The sequence below is a fragment of the Harmonia axyridis genome, chromosome 2 (genome assembly GCF_914767665.1).
Source record: "Harmonia axyridis chromosome 2, icHarAxyr1.1, whole genome shotgun sequence".
Classification (NCBI taxonomy): domain Eukaryota; kingdom Metazoa; phylum Arthropoda; class Insecta; order Coleoptera; family Coccinellidae; genus Harmonia; species Harmonia axyridis.
In genome coordinates, this window is record NC_059502.1 from 49,530,126 (window position 1) to 49,555,768 (window position 25,643).

The 25,643-nt window shown below is 35.1% G+C and overlaps 1 protein-coding gene across 3 annotated transcripts in view; it reads left to right on the forward strand.

Annotated features, from left to right (window-relative positions):
- The window catches only part of LOC123672044 (glutamate receptor ionotropic, NMDA 2B), a 353,672-nt gene that overhangs the window by 321,247 nt on the left and 6,782 nt on the right, over nucleotides 1-25,643 (forward strand). For all 3 annotated transcript variants that reach the window (XM_045606000.1, XM_045606001.1, XM_045606002.1), the window contains exons 8-9: nucleotides 1,947-2,163; nucleotides 13,312-14,107. In XM_045606000.1, the coding sequence (XP_045461956.1) occupies nucleotides 1,947-2,163; nucleotides 13,312-14,107 (1,013 nt within the window). The remainder of the gene's footprint in view (nucleotides 1-1,946; nucleotides 2,164-13,311; nucleotides 14,108-25,643) is intronic.

Consider the following 25,643-nt stretch of genomic DNA (forward strand, 5'->3'; position numbering starts at 1 on the left):
TTTCTAAAGGTTTTCGATATCCCTTAATAGTATAGGATCCCGATATAAACCGACCTTCACCGAGATGCTTATTTGATAAAACGTATTTTATATTTAATTTAACATGTCAATAAATATTTCACATATGGGTTGCCTAACAAATTTTAGTCCAGAGTAGGTTCAATTAATAATTAAAAAAAATTTTTTTTTTCAATATTTCACCGGTTTGATTATTAGATAAATTCTATACCAATCGAAAGTATGAAGCCCATAGAATGTGAAAACGTTAGGTTGCCTATTTTTTTCCGGTTACAACTCCCGGGTAGCCAGGTATAAACAGGTAAATCTATACTAGCATTTTGCAATGGTCTGATTATTGAATCAAAATCAATAAAATTAAAGATTATTTTATTATGAACACGGTGGTATAGGGTTGCCTGCGGAAAATCAGTCCCGAATCCCGGTTGTTGAATTTTGAAGAGTTAAATATTGCTGCGGGTGAATGTGTGCGACTGACAGGTCCCAATCAACCATCTCATGCGGTAGAAGAGGACACAGCATAGCAGCTGTTTGAAGTCCGTCCAGTGAAAGAAAGAGAGTCCGCATGCTATTTGTTTTTGGAAATGAATAGGATAGCGATAGACCCGTATATGCGTGCGTCATTTTGGAATAGATTGTCGCTATAATCACAACTGAAACAACGTGCTACTATTTATTGTTGGAAAAAATGGCAATAAAGTGTTTTTTATGTGATTCGGATGATAATATAATTGATTTTAACGATGAAAGTTTTGAAAACTGTGTAGTAAAATTAGCTTTTCGTAAAAAAAAAACTTCAAATACAATTTTGTTGAGCTACCCAGTGCGTCACTTGAATTATATAATTAATTGATTGAGAAAAATGAAATAACTATTCCTCTATTTTGATAATTATGTATCTACTCCAAAATGATGCACGCATATACGAGTCTATCGCTATCCTTTCGAAATGAAAAGAAAAGGAAAAAAAAAAGGAAAAAGAAAGAGAGTATTTGTTCTTGGAAATCCAAGAGCAAATAGCATGCGCACTCTCTTTGTTTCACTGAACGGACTTAAAACAGCTGCTATGCTGTGTCCTCTTCTACCGCATGAGATGGTTGATTGGGTCCTCTCAGTCGCACACATTTACTCGCAGCAATATTTAACTTTTTAAAATTCGACAACCGGGATTCGGGACTGATTTTTCGCAGGCAACCCTATACCACCGTGTTCATAATAAAATAATCTTTAATTTTTTTGATTTTGATTCAATAATCAGACCGTTGCAAAATGCTAGTATAGATTTACCTGTTTATACCTGGCTACCCGAGAGTTGTGATCGGAAAAAAATAGGCAACCTAACACGTGCACATTCTATGGGCTTCATACTTTCGATTGGTATAGAATTTATCTAATAATCAAACCGGTGAAATGTTTAAAAAAAAAATTTTTTAATTATTAATTAAACCTACTCTGGACTAAAATTTGTTAGGCAACCCAAATGTGATATATTTATTGACATGTTAAATTAAATATAAAATACGTTTTATCAAATAAGCATCTCGGTGACGGTCGTTTTATATCGGGATCTTAGACTAGTAGTGGCCCTCTAAATAGTTGTAACCCTGAATAATTCTGTGATGTCGCATGAATCCACTGATCAAAAGCTCCCGACGCTTAGTAATTGCTTTTTTCAATTTTTAAACCTAATCATATAATAGATGAACAGTTATGCGATCCCAATAATGTGGAATTCGAATAATGCAAATTTATTTCTACTTGTAAATCTCGACTAACAATTTATAATTCAAAACAGATAAAATTGTTCAAGTTTGATGACATACCCGATAACCTTTCTGTTTCAAATTTATTTCATTCAGTATGTCAGATCTTATTTAGAAAACCATCGAAACCTGAAATTTTCTGATAATTTATTCTTTTCTTTCCAGGGGGCTTCAGCATCACATCGCTTTTCTCTTTTTCGTACCTACTGGCTCGTTTGGGCCGTACTATTCCAGGCTGCTGTTCATGTGGATTCTCCTAGAGGCTTCACTGCCCGTTTCATGACTAACGTATGGGCGATGTTTGCAGTCGTGTTTCTTGCTATTTACACTGCCAATCTCGCTGCGTTCATGATTACCAGGGAAGAATTTTTCGAATTTTCAGGTGAGTAACGTATGTCTTCAGCACATTAGGAATAACAACTGAAGCAACTATTTATTGCTTGATGAATTTTTTTACTCTATTGAACAATCTGTTAGTAGAAACCTTTTGTCAACACCACCCCAAATTTCAGATATTGAATACTTTTTATGTTCTAAGTATCTACCAAATCAAAGGAATTGCTTGACTAAAAAAGTGTATTTTCGTTATTGCAAAAACTTGTAATATTGTAATAATATATCATTTTGAGGGAGGTAACTGAACTCGAAAAACGGTCTATATTTTTCGGGTTATCAAAAATCAAAGATTCTGAGTGCAAACTGTAGAAGTATTGAATAATATGTTCGATTTGCTATTATTCAAAGTAAAATGTAGGCTCTCTTTGAGTCTTTGATTTTAGTATACTAACAGATCATGACTAGTCGAAAATTCAGTAAGAAGTCACTGATCTTATCGAATTCCCGTAAACAATGTACAAGGAGGGCAAATAAGCGAGGTACGCGGCTATATCTCAGGATCCACTCATCGTAGAGACTTGCCCAGAACGCCTGAAGCTATCGCTTTGTGCCTTTTTGGGTTTTTCACACAAAGGACCCCGCACGTTTAGTATGGGAAATGGCTTTCCGTGAATTTGGCTGAATTTTTGATATGTTGTAGTTCTTGATGAACTGATCAGAAAAGTCCTCAGCCACAAAGCTCAAAAATGGACAGTTTTCGAGATATGGAGCTTTGAAAATGGATTTTTTGCAATTTTCGGGGTTTTTGCTCATCAATCGGGGAGCTCTCATTTCTGGTTTTGATGGAATTTGGATGTTCGGCGGCCAGAACCCGACTAAGAAATGATCTTCCTTGGTTATATTAGGCACCGCCATCGATAATTTTTTATACACTACTCCACATTGCCTATGAAATGAGATACAAAATCCAAGATCTTCCATACATCTTTTCATGCCACAAGATGACGCCAGAATAATTCACATGACCGAGAAACGACATATTGTGAGATTTTTTTCAAGAGAGACCATAATAACTGAATCCTTATACCTATATCTGATGTCCAATAATATCAAATATGTTAGCCCAAATGTTCATAACCAGGCATCGCGAGCTGTAATGGGGGAAAATGGGAAAATCATAATCATATATCCTCAGGGATAACAATTGTGATCACTATTGATGTCATTTACATATGATATGTGATTTGTTTCTCACAAATCTCGATAATCTGACAATGGGGTGCCAAGTCATTTTCCTCAGAATGTCTCGAAATTGATGATAGCATCTCACAGACAAACGAATCCGTGAAAATGTCTACAGTTTTGATACAATACAGTACTATACGGGTAGAATATAGAAGTCCAAGTGTTGGAAGCTAGCTATGAATGGAACTTCCGATATTAACCCACGAATTCTTGAAAATAATGAATGAGTAGGTCAATCAAAAACAATATAATAATGAGAGTAACATTCATAATAATAATTACAATAATGAAAGTAAACAAAAAACAATTTAAAATTATATTAGCAATCATACCTAAAAAAAAATGGTATTTTCAAGAATTCGTGGGTTAATATCGGAAGTTCCATTCATAGTTAGCTTCCAACACTTGGACTTCTATATTCTACCTGCATAGTACTATATTGTATCAAAACTGGAAAATCCTATCATTACATTTTAAATTTCGGAGTAAAATGAACAAAACAATGAACTTATGGCTTAGCACCTCCTATCGAAAGCAGCAAAAACAAATTTATCATGAGTATATTTTGTCCTCAATTAACAAGATAGTATCTTTCAGACGAGATCTAATTTGCTCAAAAATTTTGAGCCAAACTGAGTTACAGGCACTTCAATCAGTCAGATTTCTTCCTTTCACTTACCCTTATTTGATGTCGTAAAATGTAAAGTGACAATTCAAAAAGATAGAGAATTTTACAAGGATTACAGTGATGATATTTTTACTTTAACTTCATATGAAACATTTTCGAGTAAAATTCATTTTTCTACTCGACGATAGCTATTATGCCCCCTAGCGGTAGAGGTATGAACTTCAAAACAATTTCCAGTGTGTTTTCTTATACACTTTAGTAGTAAAAATTTTTATTGCAAGTCTCTACGATGAGTGGATCCTGAGATATAGCCGCTTACCTCGCTTATTTGCCCACCCTGTACGTAATAATTTCATACATACCTCTGTAAGAGTAAACCTACCGATATAGAAAATAGGATATCAATCATTTATTCGAAAATATTCAATCTGGTTGGCAGATCTGAAGGATGATCGCCAATTATGGTTTGAAATGGTAGAAAGGCAGATATATCCCTGTGTATCTTGGGGAAGGAATAAATCCATACTCATTCCATAAGAATAGAAGAAATAACGAGAAAATGTATACTTCCTCCTATTTAGAGTTTTTGAATTCTTCTATTTGTTTCTGAAGTTCCATTACCGTGCATCCAGCAAACAAACAGCTCGACATCACTAGCTGTCTCAATCGTATATACAGGATGTGCCCGGAAGAATGCGACAAAGGAATACCATGAATTAAGGTCATCATGGAGGACCCGTATCAAGAGGTTTCAATCGCCTGAGTGCCTTCGTTTGGGATATACAGGGTGATGTTCATCTTATGAGTGAAATTTCACTGTTGAATAACTCTTTAACTAATCGACCGAATAATTTCAAATTTTGAAGTTTGGTCACCCTTTACTATCGCCTTTCTGTAATATTTCTGAATTCGAGTAAATCAGATCCAGACTAGAAAAATTTCAGACTCTTCCTATTTTCGAGAATATTCATATTCACCCTACACGTGAACATGATTTTTTTTCGTTTTCGTAACCACAAAGAATTAATTCATTATGAAATTTCTAAATCTCTACTTGGCACGGTCATACAGGGTGATCAATAAACATTCCCTTTTGAGTGAAATTTTTTTAGTTCAATAACTTTTCAATAAATCCACCGAATAATTTCAAATTTTGAAGTTTTGTCACCCTTTACTATCGCCTTTCTTCAATAATTCTGAAATCGAAAAATTTAGGTCCGGACTAGGAAAGTTTTAGACTTTTTCTATTTTCGTGAATATTGGATCACCCTGTTAGTCAATATCATATTTTTTTCCGTTTTCGTAACCACAAAGAATTAATTCATGATAAAAATTCTCAAACTCTGCTTTCACCGTCATACAGCATAGAAAAGAAATTTTTGAGAGATAATTTTCTAATAACATAGCAAACATTATCAATGCTTTAAACAATCTTGATATGACTTGTTCAGTTCGATCTTTCAAAAACAAGTATGAGCGAAATCTCTTGGAACATCAATGAACATTTTTCAACAGTTATCTCTTTCGGCTCCTTATTCCTTATCCCTTAGTTCCATGTCAGTTATCTCAAATCCAAGTGAATTTTGAAGTGGATGTGATATTTTCTCATCAGAATGTTCAATTTGTTTTTTTTTCCTTCAAAATTTTCAAAACTAATGATCTCCACGATTTTTTTTTTGTTATTTTTTAAATTTAATTTTTTTTGTTATTTAATAAGAATAGTCTGTTATTGGTTGCTCTTGATTTTATTTTTGTAATATAATATGAGGCCTAAGCAGAGTCCGTGTTATTGGAACTCTGATAATTGAGGAATTTTGTTGTCCCATATGAATATGAGACTTAACAATAAATGGATTTATTGTTATTATTAATATTTTGACATTGAATTTATTTCATTGGTATTTTGAAAGATTTCAAAAATTATACAAATAAAAATTCGTTAGTTCTTGTTAATTGGTCATTTCATAATAAGGTGAGTCTTATTTCAGTTTTTGAGCGGTAGTTTTCTGAACGAATCTTTTCATCATTTCGTCGCAATATCTATATAATTTTCGAATTTTGCGACGAAATATTCTCAAGCAATGAGGTTTGACTCACTTTGACAAATTCGTGGTCAAATTCATATATGTCCGTTCGTCCGGCTGTTGATAAAATAACTCACGAATAGAAAAAGATACCTAGATACTTAAAATTTCAGGGAGAGTTTTGATATCAAATATCACGCTTAAGTTCAAATAGGGAGGAATATCCGACTCTTTTGATATATTGATTCAAGATTTAATTAAAGAGGTTCCGTTGCACTGTGACCTAATGGTCTATTGTACCCTACGTCGGAGCTATTCTCTCGCGTGATATACAGCTCGCCTTCCAGTTCCAGAGTTCTAATGAACCCAAGTATCTGGGATGGCTTCAGGAAGGTTAATTCCTCACTTCTACGATTTTGTTGTCTGAAGCAGATTTTGCGTTGGTTGGTGATGGCGGGGCAGCCCTTCACCAGGGGATCCGGAGTTTTCTTTCCTCCCCACAGAATCTGCAATCATCATTTTCTGCTAGACCCATTTTCATGAGGTATCCTAAAGCGACAATGCCTTGTGAGGAGGTGTAGTATATTCTTGCTAAGATCCAGATGCTTTTTGGATCTCGCAATGGTAATTTCGAAGAAATTTTTGGAATCATTCAACCCAGAAAGATTCCGCCAGAGAGTTTCTCTTTCGGTTTTTTTCTTCTTCTGAAACTCTTTTTTGTATGTACTTCTGCCTATACCACAGAAAGTTTCCGGGCCAATTAAAGGCTTCTTTTATGGCGAGCATTTTGGCCTCTTCATTCCCTTTAATTCCCGAGTGGCTGGGAAACCAGACTACAAAGACCTTGTTATTCTTGCCTATTTTATTGAGATTTCTACGGAATTCCAATACCATATTTGAATCGATGATATGTGATCTCAGTGCGTCGAATGCAGCCTGACTATCATAATGTATCGCTACAGAACTTTCTATTACAAGTACAAGCATCTCTGTCTGGAAGATATTTAGATGACGGCCTTACGAATATGAGTATTCGGTGCCAGTCTCGAATACTCTAGCACCAGTCTCCGTCGTGGTTCTAGAACCATTTGTGTACCATTCAATGTTATTTTTTTTGAGAACTGGGATTGTGGACTCCCTTTGCCTACCTTTTTTTCTACTTAGTATTTTAGTGAAGGTTTTCTTGATGCTACTTTTTTTCATCATCTCGTCACTGTGAAGGTTTGCTGATGGTTGTAATTGGTCAGTAAGGACCAGGCTCTCTGATTCCGTAAATGTCGGTACCCTTCCTGAATAGTCTTAAAGTGGCCTCATAGGCTACACTATCTATCACAATATGAAGGAGTGTGAGATCTGTAATAATCTCCAGTGCCCTAGTTTTTGTACGTTCTCATAGTTCCAGGCTAACCTTTGTATTGTATCAATGGCTGTCCTTGTACTTTTTTGACTTGATCAGGCATGCCAAACTTAGTCTGTTGATAACAAGTAAAACAAGTTTTATACTTCCTCTTTTGTTACTACCCATATTTGTACATCAACAGTTCGCGCCACACGTTGAGTAACAGACCAGTTTCGAACTCATTTCAATTTCTATGGGAAGATGACAGTGTCTGAAGCTTAAATTTGATCTACTACCAAAAAGTTACTGCTGAAATAGTTCAATATTCAGTAGTACTTCCCTACGAATAATTTCCTGTCTGCACGGAGTGCAGGAGAGAAAATATTCGATAAGTTGTCAAGGAATTACTATTTACCGAAAAAAAATCACTCAATTTCAATTGTTCAAATACTAACTGTAATTTAAATTAATTGAATCTTTTCGACAACCCACCCGAATGTTTTCGATGGTATTAAACAAAAATATTCACCTAAAGTACTCGTACTAATACCCGGATATTTTCACGCTGCATTGATATTCGAAAGTCGGTTGCTGAGTGCTTCGTATCATATGCGTTAATGTGATTGGTTGAAATTTTTTGAGGGGAGTAATCAATAATATGATTTTAACTCCTGGAAATATTACCCAATTCGAAAAATATTAATCCGTCCTTCGGAATAGATTTTGTGGTTCAGAATCAGGAAAACTGGTAATTTTCTCCGTCTAGAATATAAATTACATAACTGAAATTTGAATCTGTGAAATCTGAGTCATGAAAATATAATAGAAAATTATCAATTATACCTTGCCTCTTCTGAATGAACATTGGTTTGGCTATTTTGCAACTGAGTTCCGAATTGTAGTTGATCAGATGGCTATTTTGCTAATTATTGCTCAATTATTGAGAAGAAAAATCAGTGCATAACTCCGGAACCATCGAACGAAAATTTCAAGATTTTAACATACTTATTCCTTTCGCGACTTATTGTGGACAAAGCGAGGTGCAAGGTGATCGGCTGGAAGTTCTGAATTAATTTTCCCCTCGAATTATTCATCAGTGAATCCAAAACTAGATATTTCTTAAGTCTTCATAGGATATGAATTTTAGAAGGAAATATGATAAATTTTTCATATTCGAGGTTTGCTATCAAAAGAATACTTGTGACTATCACATCGAATTTCATTGTTGCAGTATTTTTTTCGATACAAGGGTTTGTTTTGAACTTATTCGTCTCTGTCGGACTATTCCGAGGAATTAAATGCAATCTTTTTCAAAAACTTGCTAAAAATCTACCAACGTCGACCGAAGAATAAGTTTTCCTCATTAATTTAAAGGAAAAATTCCCCGCTAAATTCGATAAAGAATCGCTTTTATCCCTTCGAAAGGAAGTTCCATATCGATTCAAACTCGATTTCGGACAGTCGGACTTACTCTGCTGTTCCTGTTGCAACCAAATAAATGAGCCCCCTCCTCTTTCTTAGATAAATCGAGTTTCCTCGATAAGGGTATTAAGGGAAGAACGAGTTCGAGGTTATCGTTTCAGTTTGCAGTAAATAAATTTCGTTTCAAATTCAACAGAAGATCGTAGGTTCATAAATTTATCAACATAATCTACTATCGTAGGGTTATCTTCTATTGTATAGCAATCTCGAGTTCTGTGCTTAGTGGTTTGAACAATTTCGTTAGCTATATAGGGTATATCTGCCCGTTAAATTTGAAATGAGAAAATTTCTTAGACACACGAAAGTATTGTGTTCGAAATAAATAGATAGTAGATGTCAGACAATAAGCTTCAGTATTTGTAAACATAACGCCATCGAAATATTAGTCGCTTTGTGTCTGCAATCATAAAGTTATTCTTGATTAAATATATAAGCTGACGAGCCACATTCTCGTAATTTACGGTAGGTTAGATTTTCAACTTTAAGATGAGGACATCTGCGACTGAGGCTCATCTAGTGCTCTCAAATATCTATGGCGAGGAAGCTTTCAGTGCAAGAATATGCCAAGAGTGGTTTTAATGATTCAAGAAATGTGATTTTGACATCGAAGACCAGCATGGCGGTGGAAGAGAGAAGGTTTTCGAAGATGCTAAATTGAAGGCATTACTTGATCAAGACTCGTGTCAAACGCAATAAGAATTGGCAGGATCATTGGGAGTGATGTAACAAGCCATTTTAAAACGCCTGAAAGTCATGGGAATGATTGAGAACCAAGAAAATTGGATTCCTTATGACTTTCAGCCGAGATATGTAGAACGGCGTTTGTTTGCCTTTGAACAGGTGCTTGCAAGGCAAAGACGGAAGGGAATTCTCCATCGCGACATTCATTATGACTGTAGATGAAAAATGCTTTCATTACGATAATCACGAGCGCAGAAAATCATGGGGATATCGACGGCCAAACCGAATATTCACGGTTCCAAGGTCATGCTCAGTATTTGGTGGGACCAGCTCGGCGTACTGTATTATAGGTTGTTAAAACAGACACAAACTATCATGGTGATTATTTTAATGTTTCAATGTCATCGAATGTTTATCGAACGCAATTAATGCGTTTCAGCCGAGCATTGAAAGACAAAAGGTCGCAATACAACGAGAGACATAATAAAGTGATTTTACAGCATGACAATGTCGAATCCATGTTGTGAAGTCCTACCCCACCCGTCGTATTCTCCAGACGTTGCTCCTCGGACTATCACTTTTTTCGATCAATGGCACACGGTCTGGCTGATCAGTAATTCCGGTCTTATGAAGTTAAAATTTTGATCGATTCGTGGATCGCTTCAAAAGATGACGAGTTTTTCCAACGCGGAGAAATGCTCTAATCAACTTTGATATTGCAGAAGGCGAATTAATTGAATGAAATCAAATGATGTTGCAAAAAACAAGAAAATTTCCTGGAATCCCTCATGATTAAATGAGGTAATGAGATATAGAGGCAAACCGAGTGGTAAACCAAATAGTAATTCGGGTCATAGAGGTAAAGAATAGTGATATTTATTCCCTTTAATAAGAGTTGATCGTATATATTTGATGAATTTACTGAAAAATGAATGGACAATAAAAAATTTTACGAAGAAATAGATTAACGTGTCTTTGCATTGACAAAAGCCAATTGACAAATTCTGAATATTTTAAGAGTTCATCTAATGAAGGAGTCTAATTTAGACTCTAAAACGTCACAAGAGTTAATAAATTCATAGTGTTCGTTTCTGTTTTGGTAACATTTTTGTCATCCTGACAAATTATTGCAATCATTGCGCTGGAACATTTTTTACAAATTTTTTAAGCTTGTTTCAGAAATTGAGAGTGAAAACTCTATAAGTTTTTCTTGAAAATTCTAATTTACCGAGAGGTCTCTCAGAGGCTTAGGAAAGTTGGGATAAAAAACATTTCACAAAAAAAAGTATTTCCAACAACCTTCACATAACTAAGTAACAAATAAAATTAAAAAAAAAATTTATTCTATAAAACATCACGATGCTATTATTGCATTATTAAATACGCTCGATTCATCGTCACTTTTCGACGTGTGCAGCGGGGTTTGGAATTAACTTCGAGTTTTAGGTGAAAATTTAGTGCATCTTCGACTTATAGAGGTAAAAATGATGAAATATATCCGTGAAATCGTTTCGAGTTATGCATGGAAATTTTTTCGGCTTAGACAGGTTTTTCCAAGGGGATTGAAAATAATTCGACTTATCGAGGATTTCGAGTTAACGAGAGTCCACTGTATTTGTATTTATAGAATTCACTTCAAATGTGGTATATTCTAAATCTTCTCAGGGAAATTCGAACGAGAATTTATAAGTCTATCTGATGCAACGACATCCATTCCGTGTTGAATAAAATTTCAATTCGCATCAATCTGAAGGTTTCCCGAGGATTTTACTGGAAATGACCAAGATGTTTACGATTGCCGGTAAATGGCACTCACGGGTGAGTTCAGATCCCACTCATGATTTGTTGCCCTTGGGTTTTGCTATCCTAGCACACTCGTACCCTAAGGGATTGGAAGTGTTAACCAGTATTCTGAGCAAGAAAAGGGTAGGCGGGAATGACCCTATCCGCTTAGTGTTGGCGACACCGATGTGTGCAAAGCCATTTACTTTCCCTCTAATTCCAAGAAAACAGGAGAGCATTGAAACTTGTGCGAATGAACTCTTGGAACTCAATTATCTATTAATCGAGTGACTGGTAGTTGGTGGAAAAGTATGATTAAAATCTTATTAAATGATGATTTCTTCCGATGTCAAATCCAGCTTATAAGTTTTAGTAACAGAGTGTTGCAGACAAATTTGGAAAAATTTCAATGAGTTCTTCCTCTAGACCACTAGAAACACCATCAATACCTAACCTTCCTTCCGTACGTCGGAATTCATGACCTTTCTTTTTTTTTGCTGGTATTTCCTACCAGATTAGGAATTCAATTGTTTCCACTTTTCAAATAACAGTGTATTCCAGAAAATAAAGAAAAACTGAAAAATTAAAAAAGAAACTTGTTTTGTTCTATTTCAAACTACAGAAAGGTACATTAATTGCCTTCTTTGCATCGACGTAATCGGTATTTATTTTATTTATTCACTCTATATCAGTACATTCACTATTAATGTTTACATTTGTTACATTTAGAAGGTATAATAATTACAATTTAAATCGTTTCAATATCACAATCACAAGCGCTCAATTTTCTATTAAAAATGGTTTTTAAATTTTTTTGAATGTAATAAATAAAAACTGTGAAATTTAAAAATTAAAATGGAAAAGCTCTATGACAGAACCTGTCAACTGTTTTTTGGAGTTCTAGTTTTTTCGAGAGTAACTTGACAGCTATTGTCATGAAAGATTAGAATATCTTCGAAAACAACTAATTATATAATAACTTGTTTTCAAAGATACAAAGACGAGATTTTTGCACCTGTACGAATGCTTTTTGTTGGAAAAATATTACTTCGCATTGTGATTTTTCGATTTTTTTTCACAGGAAAAATTAAATGACTTAATGTTGTTTGACAAGACTATTTCATGGGACCATACAGGGTCCTGCAATAGTGCGTTAGGCTTCCATAGCTGCCAAACCAGACATTTTAGGAATTTAGTTGAAAAGCATTCCCTTTTCACTTTCAATGCCTCATCTCAGGAAATTATTTTCTGATATACAGGGTGTTCCCAAATAAAATTATTCAACAAATGGGTGATCTTTTTGATGGAACACCCCTTATATTTTTGCATATTTTCAATGCTCTTCAATACCTCTATCATGATGCGAAATATTAGGGATATTTTTCCAACGGTACGGATCTTATACAGAAAAAACTGCAAAATTTCGACGAAACAGTATTCCGGTAAAATCCCTTTACCGATTTCCAGAAGCGAAACATGAATTTGATCGGAATTTCTATTAACTTAAGGATTTGCCTAGTCATCGTCCCTAAATGATCAACCTCTCTTACAAATTGTTTTTTCTCGGTTTTTACAAATGTAACACCCTCTATTTTTTTTCCATGATGATGTACAAAGTTTAAAACCTTACATTTTCTCGGAAGTAGCCTTGGGATTATTTCCACTCCTGTGTCCAGCAAACACGAAAAATGACATTTAATTTTATTTGGGAACACCCTGTATATTAGAAAATAATTTCCGGAGATGCAGAATTGAAAGTACAAAGGGAATGCTTTTTAACTGAATTTCTAAAACTTCTGGTTTGAAAGCAATGGAAACCTAACGCACTATTGCAGGACCCTGTATATGGTCATCCCGAGATGTTTTGCAAACTACGTCTCGTGAATCGGTGAAAAATCGAATATTGTCTATGCTCTTCTGATATTATAACTGATAATAATTCTGATAGCTTTCGATAAACCTTGAAGTGAACAGATAGACGAGTCCCCCTAAATGTCAATCTTGATTTTTCAGGACTTGACGACCACAGACTTTCTCGACCCTACTCAAACAAGCCACTGATCAAATTCGGTACCATTCCGTGGTCGCACACAGATTCCACCATAGCCAAATATTACAGGGATATGCACAACTACATGAGGCAGTTCAACAAGTCAACAGTTTCCGAGGGTGTTACTGATGTACTCAGTGGGGATCTGGACGCGTTCATCTACGACGGCACTGTTCTGGAGTATCTGACATCGCAAGACGAAGACTGCCGTTTGCTCACCGTGGGTTCATGGTACGCAATGACAGGATATGGCCTTGCATTCCCTCGTAACTCTAAGTACATCAAAATGTTCAATAAGAAGCTCCTCGATTATAGAGAAAATGGAGATCTGGAAAGATTGAGACGGTATTGGATGACGGGGGTATGTAGACCGGGTAAACAAGAACACAAAAGTTCCGATCCATTGGCCTTAGAACAATTCTTATCAGCTTTCCTCCTACTTATGGCTGGTATACTCCTAGCGGCCATTTTATTATTGCTTGAGTATCTTTATTTTAAGTATGTAAGAAAGCACCTAGCTAAGAAGGATCGCGGGGGCTGCTGTGCTCTGATCAGCCGTTCAATGGGTAAAAGCCTCACCTTTCGAGGCGCCGTTTATGAGGCGCAAGACATCCTGAAGAACCATAGATGTAAGGATCCAATTTGCGATACGCATCTTTGGAAGGTGAAGAGGGAGTTGGACATTGCTATCTTGAGATGTAAGCAATTAGAGAAAGAAATGGAATCCCACGGAATAAAACCACCTCTTCCCAGTAAACGGTGAGTGCAAGAATTTTGAATATTTATAATTTAAGTTTGAATGCAGCATGATGCACACCAAAATTAAAGAACCCCGTTCATTGACACTAGCTTTTTCAGTCAGTTGTTGAACTTTTGCTGATATTTTAAATTCGAATCTGATCGCTTCGATTTTGGAGTTAATATCCATTTTTAACAAAGTTGTATATCTGAGCTTGTAGTTAGACTTATTTTGAATGGGTTATAGGATAAAATATTTTCATTAAATTCCTCACCTTCAGTACCTAGTTAATCAACAAATTATAATTTCTCATGAATAATAACTCTACTTTTATGTTATCGAATTCTAACCTACTAATACTCGTTATTATAAAATTCAAATAATGTAAAAAGTAAAAGAACATAAGTTTCATATGATAGTGAAATTGTTGTCAAATTAATATTAAAATGAAACAGTATAATCTTATTTGGCACATGACATCACTAGGGAATAACTTGGATCCATTGATACATTTTCTGATGATTGCTTGCTAGTACTTCTGCTCAGCCATAGGATATATAAATTTAACAGGTTCGACGAAGATTGCTTACCCTGGTTTCGATTCCTTCCGTCTAATCAAATCTTTTTTTTCTACTAAAGATAGGATGAGCTACTTCAATTTGTTTTACTGTTGCTTCCTTGGTCTTATCGACACGAAAATTAATTGTTGGACATTATATGGTTACAAAATGAGCACTTTTAACGACAAGACTGTTTTGTAATCAACAATTTTACTTCTACCCGTCGGATGCTCAGATTTCCTCGGTGAGCAGAATAAATTTATTGGAGTAGACTAATGTTGAACGCTAAGTTAACTGAAATTAACTGTATTTTTATGCAGATGATAGCCAGCTGAAATTTTCTTTCAAACCCGATGAGGCTGAGCAAGCTATAAGTCTGAACATCGACTCGTGTAGAATACATGAAATTTCTCAAAAACATTGTTTGAAGTTGAACATCAGTAAGTCAACATGTCTTCTATTCGGTGGTAAGAATGATAGAAGAGCGTTTTTGCGGGATTTCGGTGGTACCATAGTGTTGGGGGGAGAGACGATTGACTTTCAGGAAAATATAAGAAACCTAGGCGTAACTATGGACACAGATTTAAGATTTTCTAAGCACATTTCGATGTGCTTGAGTGAAGCACAAGTGTCGGAAATACTTGAACAGTAATAATAAGAAAATTCTCTGTGACTCGCTGGTTCTTTCTCATCTGAACTTTTGTGATTTAGTTTATGGTCCCTGCTTGACTGTTGTGGATGAGAAGCGAATCCAGGGTTTACAGAATTCATGTTTGAGGTTCATTCATGGGATCAGAAGGTATGAACCGGTAATATACAGTCTCAGATGCACTGATTGGCTGAATATGGAACATAGAAGGCAGTTACACTCTCTCACGTTATTTTTCAATATAATCAGACGTAATTCACCTTTGTTGCTTGCTAATAAAATCAGGTTTCGTTCTGAAATGCACCATGTTAATATTCGTTCAAAGGACACGATTTCTATTCCCAAACACTTAACCGCGCTACATACTAGATCGTTTTCTTATCAAGTTCCATATCTTATGAATGGGTTGGGATTTGAATACAAGGGCATAACTTCAGATAAATTCAAACTACACATATTGAACAACTTCCGTAATGACCAATTGAATTTATAGTAAATCAATTTAATTATTCCATCTAAGTGATATATTATTTTCCTTTGAACTCAACATCTTGAAAATTTATTAATTTTTGTTTTTTTTTGTTGTGCTATGGCTGTATCCAGTGAATATTCTACAAAGATTTGCGTGTTTTGCTGCATTGGTGAGCTCATTCGATTTAAGTTAGTGGCTTATGTTCGAACATATTTTTCTTTTTTTTTTATCTTGTTTCTACGTTTCTAGTTCAATTACAGAGGGTTAGGTGGAAGAATAGACGTGAGGTCTCGGGACTTTTAGTAGGTTTTATATTATATATACTAAATCTCGCCCTCAAATCTGTTGCATTTTTTGTATCATAATTTCTATAAATAAAGGCCTTTATATTCACAAAATTTTAAAAACAAACCTCAACAGCAAGAACATGACGAGAGCCATCAACACATATGCATGTTCAATTCTCACATACTCTTTCGGTATCATTCCATGGAGCAAAACAGATATGGAAAACCTGCAACGCAAAATGAGAACCTTGATGACGAAAGCACACAAGCACCATCCGAAAAGTAGCATTGAGAGGACGACACTGCCGAGGAATAAAGGAGGCAGAGGTCTGCTAGACATCATGGAACTTGCCAATGGTCAAATTGAATGCCTACGAACATACTTCAAAGGCCTTTATTATTATTATTATTATTATTATTATTATTATTAAATAAACCAAAGATGAAATTTGAAGGAATAAAATTGCAGGGGGCTGAATTTAAAAAACGTAAAAACGTTATATACGAAAATATCAAAATTATGATATTTATAATCATTGTGCCAAGACTTCCACTATGTGATATATACTTTTTTGAGGGGAAAAATTATTCCAAATAAAAAAAATTGAAAAAAAAATTAGAAAAAAAAGAAGAATAAATCAGCTAAAACTGTACAAATTCAGTAAATGGTTATCAAATAACTAAATCAACTTAAAAAAAATGTACATTGTAGAATTTTTGGAATTTCCAATACAATTTGTCCTAATTAGTGTCTGATAGCTGAAAAATCTGCAGTATTCACAAACTTGAAACTTGTATATTTATTTTACAAACTTACATCTGTGGAACACGTAGGCTAACAGACTGAAATTGTTTAGCAATTTCAACAGGTTGCCTTGGATCTTCAATCTTACTCCTCTGTGAAATAGGTATACCAATCAACATTTACCACTGAAATTTTTCCTTTCGTTTGATTTGGACCCAAATCGATAATCAAATGAGCATCTGATCATAAATTTCAAATTTTCTTTGGCAAATTCCATTCAAATTCAAATGGTGACCACTGGAAATGAGACGGTTCAGTTCATCCTTTATCTCGTCTTCATTGTCTGAGGTTTCTTTCAATCATTCAATCAATTTTAATACTCTATAATTATGTTCCATTGAACCTTATCGATTAATAAAAGAAGACTATGAGCAAGTCACGTTCTGTCAACTATTGACTTTACTCATTGCAGAAAATGAAGTCGTTACAAAATATATTCACGTATTGGCTAAAAGAAATGGCGAAAAGACTACTCGACCCAAATAATTCCTCTTCAGTTACTTTGAAATCGTCTCACATCCCCGAGAGAGTCCTCAGTCAACCCGTAAATTCCGGCAGTTGTTTCACTGGAGAGAAACAGATTTTGATGATACTTCTATGTAGCGGCATTCATCTTCCTCCTAATGGAATAATTATGCAGTCTCCGTTCCATACCGTACATTTAATCTGAGTCTGAAACTAATAAACTGCTCCACATGAGTTAGGGATATTGACTTAAATTGCAAAAATATATAGTTTAAATGAGATTTTTGTGATGAAAATTCATAATTATATGATTTCAAGTTGCAGGAAATAAAATTAATTTGCAGCGTATACAGGGTGATTAAGAAAAATCGAGTAAAATAACGAAATTTTATTCTCAGAGAATTCGAGCATTTTAAGACTATCAATACAATGTATGGCTTCAACGGGCATCAATAACAACTTGAAATCTTCTTTGCATACTACACACGAGGTTGTTGAACATTTCTTGAGGAATTTGGTTCCATAAAAGGGGCAGAAGCTCTCTCAGATCATTTAAGGATTCTTGGGTAGGTTGATGATTATCTAATCTTCTTTGGAGCATATCCCATGCATGTTCTATGAAATGCAAATCTGGTGAGTGCGGAGGTATTGGTAAATGTGGAATACCAAGCTCCACGCGCGCATTCTCAACTATGGCTGCACGGTGCGATTTAGCGTTATCGTCTATTTTTAGCGTGAAAATTTGGCACAAAATTGTCAATGACATGCTCCCCATAGTGTGAGGCGGTCATATTCCCAGGACAAATATGTAGATCTGTGCGCACGTTGAAACATATCCCGGCCCATACCTTAATACTACCCCCTCGGAATGGATGGACTTCTTGGACATAGCGACGATTACGGGGTATGCGTGGGATTGTCCATACCCTTATTCTTCGAGAATCAGAAAATCGTCCATATCTGGATTCATCAGTAAAAAGGACACTACGCCAATGATCGTTCCAATTGATATGTTGCCTTGCCCATTCCAGTCTTTGACGCTTATGGTCACGTGTTAATGGAACTCCTCTGAATGGATGTCTAGAACCTAGATTCACCTCTCTCAAACGTCGTCTGATGGTTTCGATGGAAACTGGGACCCATCTGCATTTGAAGAGTATTCCGTAGCATTCTACACGTAGATGTAGGGTTTCTTCTCGCCGAAACGGTGATGAAACGGTCCTGAGCAGGTGTTGTTTTTCGTCGCCCACCAAGCCTTGGTCTTTCCAACACGGAACCTGTCTCCCTGAACCTATTCCAAAGTCGAGATATCACACTTTGGCTGACTTGGAGTCTTTCCGCCACAACAAACTGAGTTAGGGCACCCTGTAGCATTCCGCTAGCCCTATTAGCCTCAGCGTTTGTTAATTTACGTTTTGGCATTTTCAGAAAACTCGTTTCAAATCGAAGCCGTTGATAAACTGACTCCATTTCAAAATAAGAACATTCATGTAGCATATGCAAAGAACCAAACTTCAGAAAAAAGGCGACCAGATTGACGAGAAGATTACATACTTTTCGAAACGATTAAATACGATATCCCTAACTCTTGTGGAGCAGTATATTTTCGAGTTGAAAACGTGATACTTTCGAAAAACTGACACCCAAACTTTAAGAAATTTGCTTCAGATAAAATATAGGAACTGAATGAATGTTTACATTATTTAGTATGTATGCTTACTTTCATTGAAATTAATATTAAACGAGTGATTTTTTCCTTCAGTCAATATTACTAACTAGAGATCAAGTTTTTTGAAAATTTCAATAATTTTTTGTTTATAACAACCTCATCATAAACCATAGTAGAACTTTGCACACACAAGATTTCCTAGGTATCGATAGAATTCGTTGAAATAAAATTATTTTTTCATATAAAGTAAGCAGGGAGTCCCAGAGTGGGTATCACAAACTGATAAATAATACTAATGAGAATGAGATCAATTCCCTGCAAATATGGAAACCTACTAACACTCTTCAATTTCGAGATACAGGTTGTTGAAGATGAAGAAAAAAACTTTACTCGCAATGATTCTAAAATTTATAGTATGGGATGCGTCTCGAAACTGCCATACAAGTTTTATGTTTGTTGCGTATTACAACATTTTCAGTGGAGTTAATTGATATCACCATGTCCTCAACTTGAACGACATTGATATATTGGAAATTTTTTGAGGGAATTGGAATTTATGAATATTATTCATTACTTTAAAATCTCTTAAAGCAGTTTTGGGCAAAACTTTAGATGTAAAAAACCGTTTGAGTAGACTAGAGCTTGTGAGCCCGGAGTTTTTTTGAAGAATTCGAACATTATGTTCTCATTTTTACACATGAATAAATACTCTAATGACCTTCGGAAAAATAGACTTAATACTTTCGGTATAAATTAATTTTAATGATATTGTCCAAGCCAAGCATAATTTTTATCAAAAATAGCTTATAAAAAAGTATAACGTTAAATCACCGTCCTTTTCCACCTAACCCTCAGACGCCGCTGGCTAGACGGGAAAGATCGAATAGGGCGCCACCGATTCTAAAGAAAGAACAGCGACTACGTCAGGGCGTGGGCTAGGCAAATCGGAACCTGAAATAATACAAGCGTGGAGAATTAAGGGTGAATTACAATCACACAATTTTTTCTCAATTAAAGGGCATGGAAAAAGGGAAAGTAATGGATTCACAACAATTTTCCGGTTTTCAATGACATGGACGCCTCATCCTTTTTCAATAATTTTCATTTTGCCCCCCCTGAGAAAAATTTCTGCGGGCGCCCATGTATGCAGTGGAATTTAACGAGCTCTACAGAATCACAAAAACTATAGCAGTGTGGATCACTGTGATACGTGATAACCTCTGTCAATAGTGAAATAAATATTAAAAGATGAGAATGTATAACTACTGAATAATCTGGTCAGATCTGATGTTCGTACCAAAAAAAGTATTTTCACTTTTCCTTAACTAATTCAACTGGTTGTCTTCCTATGTATGCAGTTACTCCTAAAACACTCGGGGATCATGAATTATAATCTTAGTTCCTGGACTCGAACACTAAAAATACATTTCCACTAATACTCGTTCATTAACTACGGAGCAAAACTCAACTCGCTGCAATAGTACTATCCATATTTTCTTCAGCAGTATCATACATATTGACAACCAACATTCATGTTCTCTAATTTCTCGAACTCGAACATTCTACAAAATATTACAAAATTCTTTACAATAACCATCCAACACGCTGAAAATGCGAAAGAATATAAGACAGGTCAGAAAAAAAAATCAGAAAGCCATGGGATAAGTATCGCTGCCAAATAATCCCCAAATGCAATTAGGAAAATTATTCCACAGCACTGTCCAAATTTCAACTTGAAAACTTTCCACTCATCCGTCTCAGCAATTTAATAAATTGGGAATTAAATCCCTGATAATAAATATCGTTCCTATTTTCTAAGCATCTGCCTCCTACGCAACAATCAAAATCTATAAGACACAAGATGGCTTACTGACAATTTAGGCGGTCAGAAAATATTCTAGGGGTGGGCACAATATCCACCGTCCCGAACGATAACATTGAGCAAATTAAAACCATGACAGTTGCATGATTGAAAATATATTTTGCAATTGAAGATCCATAATTATGAAATAAGGGAAACCGACAGAAAGAAGAATCTTCACTGGATAAAACGACATGAAATAGGTGAAGAAGTGGAACAAGATATACGGGAAATGTTGTCATTAGCCAATGAGAATATTAATGTGAAAAAACTACCAAGTGATCCGAAACAGTTGGAAAGCTTTCTGTTGACCAAAAATCCTCTTTCTGGCCTTAAAACGTAGGAGTAAAATGATTCAAGATTAGAATTGCTGGGGAAGAATACGTTGGCGCCCCTTTTCCATGTTGTAAACCCAAGCCATCTCCACTGACAGTGAACCAAGGGCATCCCAACAATCTCTTTTTTTGCTTTATCATATTTTTCTAGTTTAAAATAATTTCAATAAAAAGCGCTATACGGTGCTATAAAATAACTCAAACACGTAAAAAAGTATCATTTTAATCAGGATCTAAATCCCAGAAGAAAACTTCCGAGGTAAATCCTACTTGTAACGTTAAACTTATAAACTCACGAGGTTTCCTCGTAAAGTTGGCGTAATCCAATCCGTTAAAATGAAATAAAATAGCAGCCGATATCTTCTGAACTTTTGTTTCCTTTTCTGAACGGTTGCTCTTAAGACTCATCGACTTTCCACGTGACAATTGGTTTATTCTGTCGAGACTATGGCGGATTTGGGGATTTTCGCCCTTAAAGTTGAAATCCCCGATCACATGCATTCTTTCAGAATACTTTTTGAGTGCTCGTCGTCGAATCGATCGCTTTATACTCTCGTGAAAATGTTTGCATTTTTCGAATTCTGGACAGGGAATCGTCTCAATATACAGGGTGATTCACCGGGATAGCATATTAGACGTTTATGGAAAACTAATCATAATTTTGAGCTGAAAATTTGCATATTGGGGTTTGAGAAAATGATATTTCTCCCTAAAATATTTTTAGATCTCTACAAATTTCTACTTCAATATTTCAAGTGGCACACCCAGTATATTATTCCATCATTAGATTTCAGTTCATGATTTAATGGCATCCTTATGAAGAAAACAGTGGCGATGAGGACTCACATTTTTTTGAATATTTCGGCAGTAAAAGCTCTTTTTGAAAAAATATTTTTCTTTTTCGATTCTGCGAATACATTTTATATAAGACTGTTTTAGGTTTGGACTAAAAATGTACAGGGTGTTTATAAGATCATGAACATGGACAACTCAAAATTCATTAAACTCAAGATTTTCAAATTAGAACCTATATTTTTTATTATTTCAGTCGATTCAACGTACCAAAATAGTAGAAGTACTTGAGCAAACCCTATACCTAAATGAATACTTTAAGAGTTTTCGAGGAAAAACCTTAAATGAGGAGAAACCGCAATTCCACATTGTATGGAGTAGTCTGTGACATTTCATGAATTATAATTAATTTTTCGTTGGGATTGTTGAAAAATCCATGAACCAAAACAATTTTCAATTACAAATAATTCATTACAATTCTTGAAATGTCAAATTTAGTTATGGTTATGTGTTTTCCGAAAGTCACAGACTACTCCATATAATTATAAATTGCGGGTTTTCCTCATTTTGTGTTCTTCTTTGATGATCTTAAAGTATTCATTTTAGGTTTAGGATTTGCATAAGTAACCCTCACTATTTATGTACGTAGAATCGACGAAATATTAAAAAATATATGATAGGTTCTAATTTGAAAATCTTGAGTTTTGATGAATTAGACTTGTCCAAGTTCATGATATCTTTATAAACACCCTGTACATTTCAGGTCCAAACTGCAAACAGCCGAAATGTTCAGAAAAATGAGAGTCCTCATCGCCACCATTTTTTTCATAAGAATCCCTTTAACTCATGAACCGTTGAGTTTTTACCCAAGATACAGCATATTGCCGAAATTGTCATCAAAAAAGCTATCTAATGATGCAATAATATACTTGTATACCCTAATAGACAAAGGACCCCGCACGGTTCTTATGGAAAATGGGTCCCAGTCGAATTGGCTGAAAATTTAGTATAATGTAGTTTATGAAGTCCTGATCAAATGTCTGCATGGGCACAACAGGATCTAACGTACAGTTTTTGAGGTACAGATGAGATACATGCAGAGAGAGGGTTGTTACTTACCTTTAGGAAATCAATAATGTGGCGATATTTTTGTTAAAAGAAGTTGAAGATAATAATTACAATCTCAATATTGTGGACACGAGTTGTATTAAGAAGTTATAAGACTCCCTATACAGGGTTATTAATAATTACATAATTTCCATGTAATTCTTTGAACAAACTCAGTCAAACGCAAAAGCTCGTAGACTTGCAGAATAAGTAAAAAACATTTGATGTTAATATTGGGTGATCTGAGGTTAATATTATACGGGGTCTTCCACTTTTTTAGTTGTAGTAAAAAACATCGAAAAAACTGAATGTATTCATTATTCAGTGAATAAATATAGTGAGAAACTTGTTTTCTTCACCACCTAAATACAGTTATCACATGGAAATTTTCTGTATAGAAAATTGAGATGGTTCAATCACATTGATTTAGTCTGTAGTATATTAGGGAGCTCATTTTATGCTGTAAAAAGGGTAACTTGTTTTCCAAGTCATCGTTGATTAATACTCATTACAGCTTAGTAATTAGCCATTTATCTTACAATTCCCTTTTTTGGGGAAATTCTTCAGAAGCTAGTCCTCATTATGCAAAAGCGAATTATGCGCGTGATATGATATAACTTCAAGGTCGTCTTCTGACCAGTTTTTCCACATGATAAAAAGGCGAATTACTTTACTCCGGCCATTTTTTTCTTTAACTCGAGGCTTCGTTCTAAGGAACTGGCTATACATTTATGATTCCAAGTATTGTCCATCGCTGGTCACTACTTTCTTCCATCTTTCGGGCAACGTACGATCCCACTTCAAAAAAACTGGTTATCTTTTGAAGCTATCCAATTTTTTACTTCTTCATACGATCGGAAGTTGCTGGTCAGCCAGGCCGTGTGCCATTGATCAAAACAAGTGATAGTCCGAAGGAGCAACGTCTGGAGAATACGGAGGGTGGTGTAGGACTTCCAACGTTTCCAAGTAAGTCTTGACCATATTCGCACATGTGGTCGAGCATTGTCATGCTGTTAAATTACTTTATCATGTCTCTCGTTGTATTGCGGCCTTTTTTTTCAATGCTCGGCTCCAACGCATTAGTCGCTGTATTTGATTTTGGTGTTCATGGGCAATTTTTAGACTGTGTGTTTTAATATGTTGTTTAGTTTTTCGTTTATGGTGATGTTATGTACTTTTCTTCTTGTTTAACTGTTTCTTTCACCGTCTCAGTGTTATACTTCTTGTGAATTCTTTGTTTTATAAGTCCTGTTGTGAGATATTTTGCATAGTTGTTTTTGCTTAGTTGTTCTTTGAACTCTTTTATTATTAGCGGTGATGTTAGTTTTATGGCTCGGTCTATGTACCCAAGTGCCGCTCTTTTTATTTGAGTTTTGTGATGATATGAAGTGTAATCTATTATGCAGTTAATACTTTTATTATATTTTTATTATTATGTGAGAATCTTGTTCTGTTGTTCAATCACTTACCATGTCCAGAAAGTTATTTTTGTTGTTATTGCCTTCCTCAAACATAAACTTGAATATTCTCTGATCATTGTTGAACTCATCTCAAAAAACGTCTTTTCGTCATATTTGGTTAGGATTATTTGGTTCTGAAACCAGTTATGCTATTGTGTTGTTCTTTCAAATCGACCCATTTTTTAATGTTATATTCATTTTTGTTTGTTATGTTCGCCAAAGTTCTTGAAATATACAGGGTGGCCATTTGAAAACGAAACAGACGAGATTACAGACGAAATAAAGTTTTTCGATAGAAATGCTCGGACAGGTCGATTTCTGTTTCGAGGGGGACAACTTAAGATGTAGGTTACGGACGCATAGCGCTTCAACCCTTGCTACTACAACCCTCACCCCCAAATTTTGAATAGGGAAGATGGGGTGAGTGATACCTCATTTGAAAGGTATTTTTATACTGATTTCAGCACAGTAATTGTTTTTTCATTTTATGCATTAGTTATCGAAATATTCTTAACTGAGTATTTGAAAATGAAGTGGTGTTTTCATGGCACTTGTAGTGTTTTGTGAAAAATCGACATTTTGAGCTTTAAAACAACCATGACTCTGGCTTCCTTCCTAACTAACTAACGCATGAATATTTCGAGAACTAATGCATAAAATGAAAAAACAATTACTGTGCTGAAATCAGTATAAAAATACCTTTAAATTGAGGTATCACTCACCCCATCTTCCCTATTCAAAAATTGGGGGTGGGGGTTGTAGCAGCAAGGGTTGAAGCGCTATGCGTCCGTAACCTACATCTTAAGTTGTCCCCCTCGAAACAGAAATCGAGCTATCCGAGCATTTCTATCGAAAAACTTTATTTCGTCTGTAATCTCGTCTGTTTCGTTTTCAAATGGCCACCCTGTATTTCGAGAGTTGACTATTGGTGATTGTATACTAGAAACAATTGGTCGTAGAGTGTATCCTGTATTGTGTATTTATGGGAGCCCATATATTTTTGGCTTTTTGCTGTTGTGTTTTTTCATCGTTTTTCTTTCCTGTTCTTATATTTAAGTATTTTTTTTTCCAGTTTTTATTCATCTACTATTTCC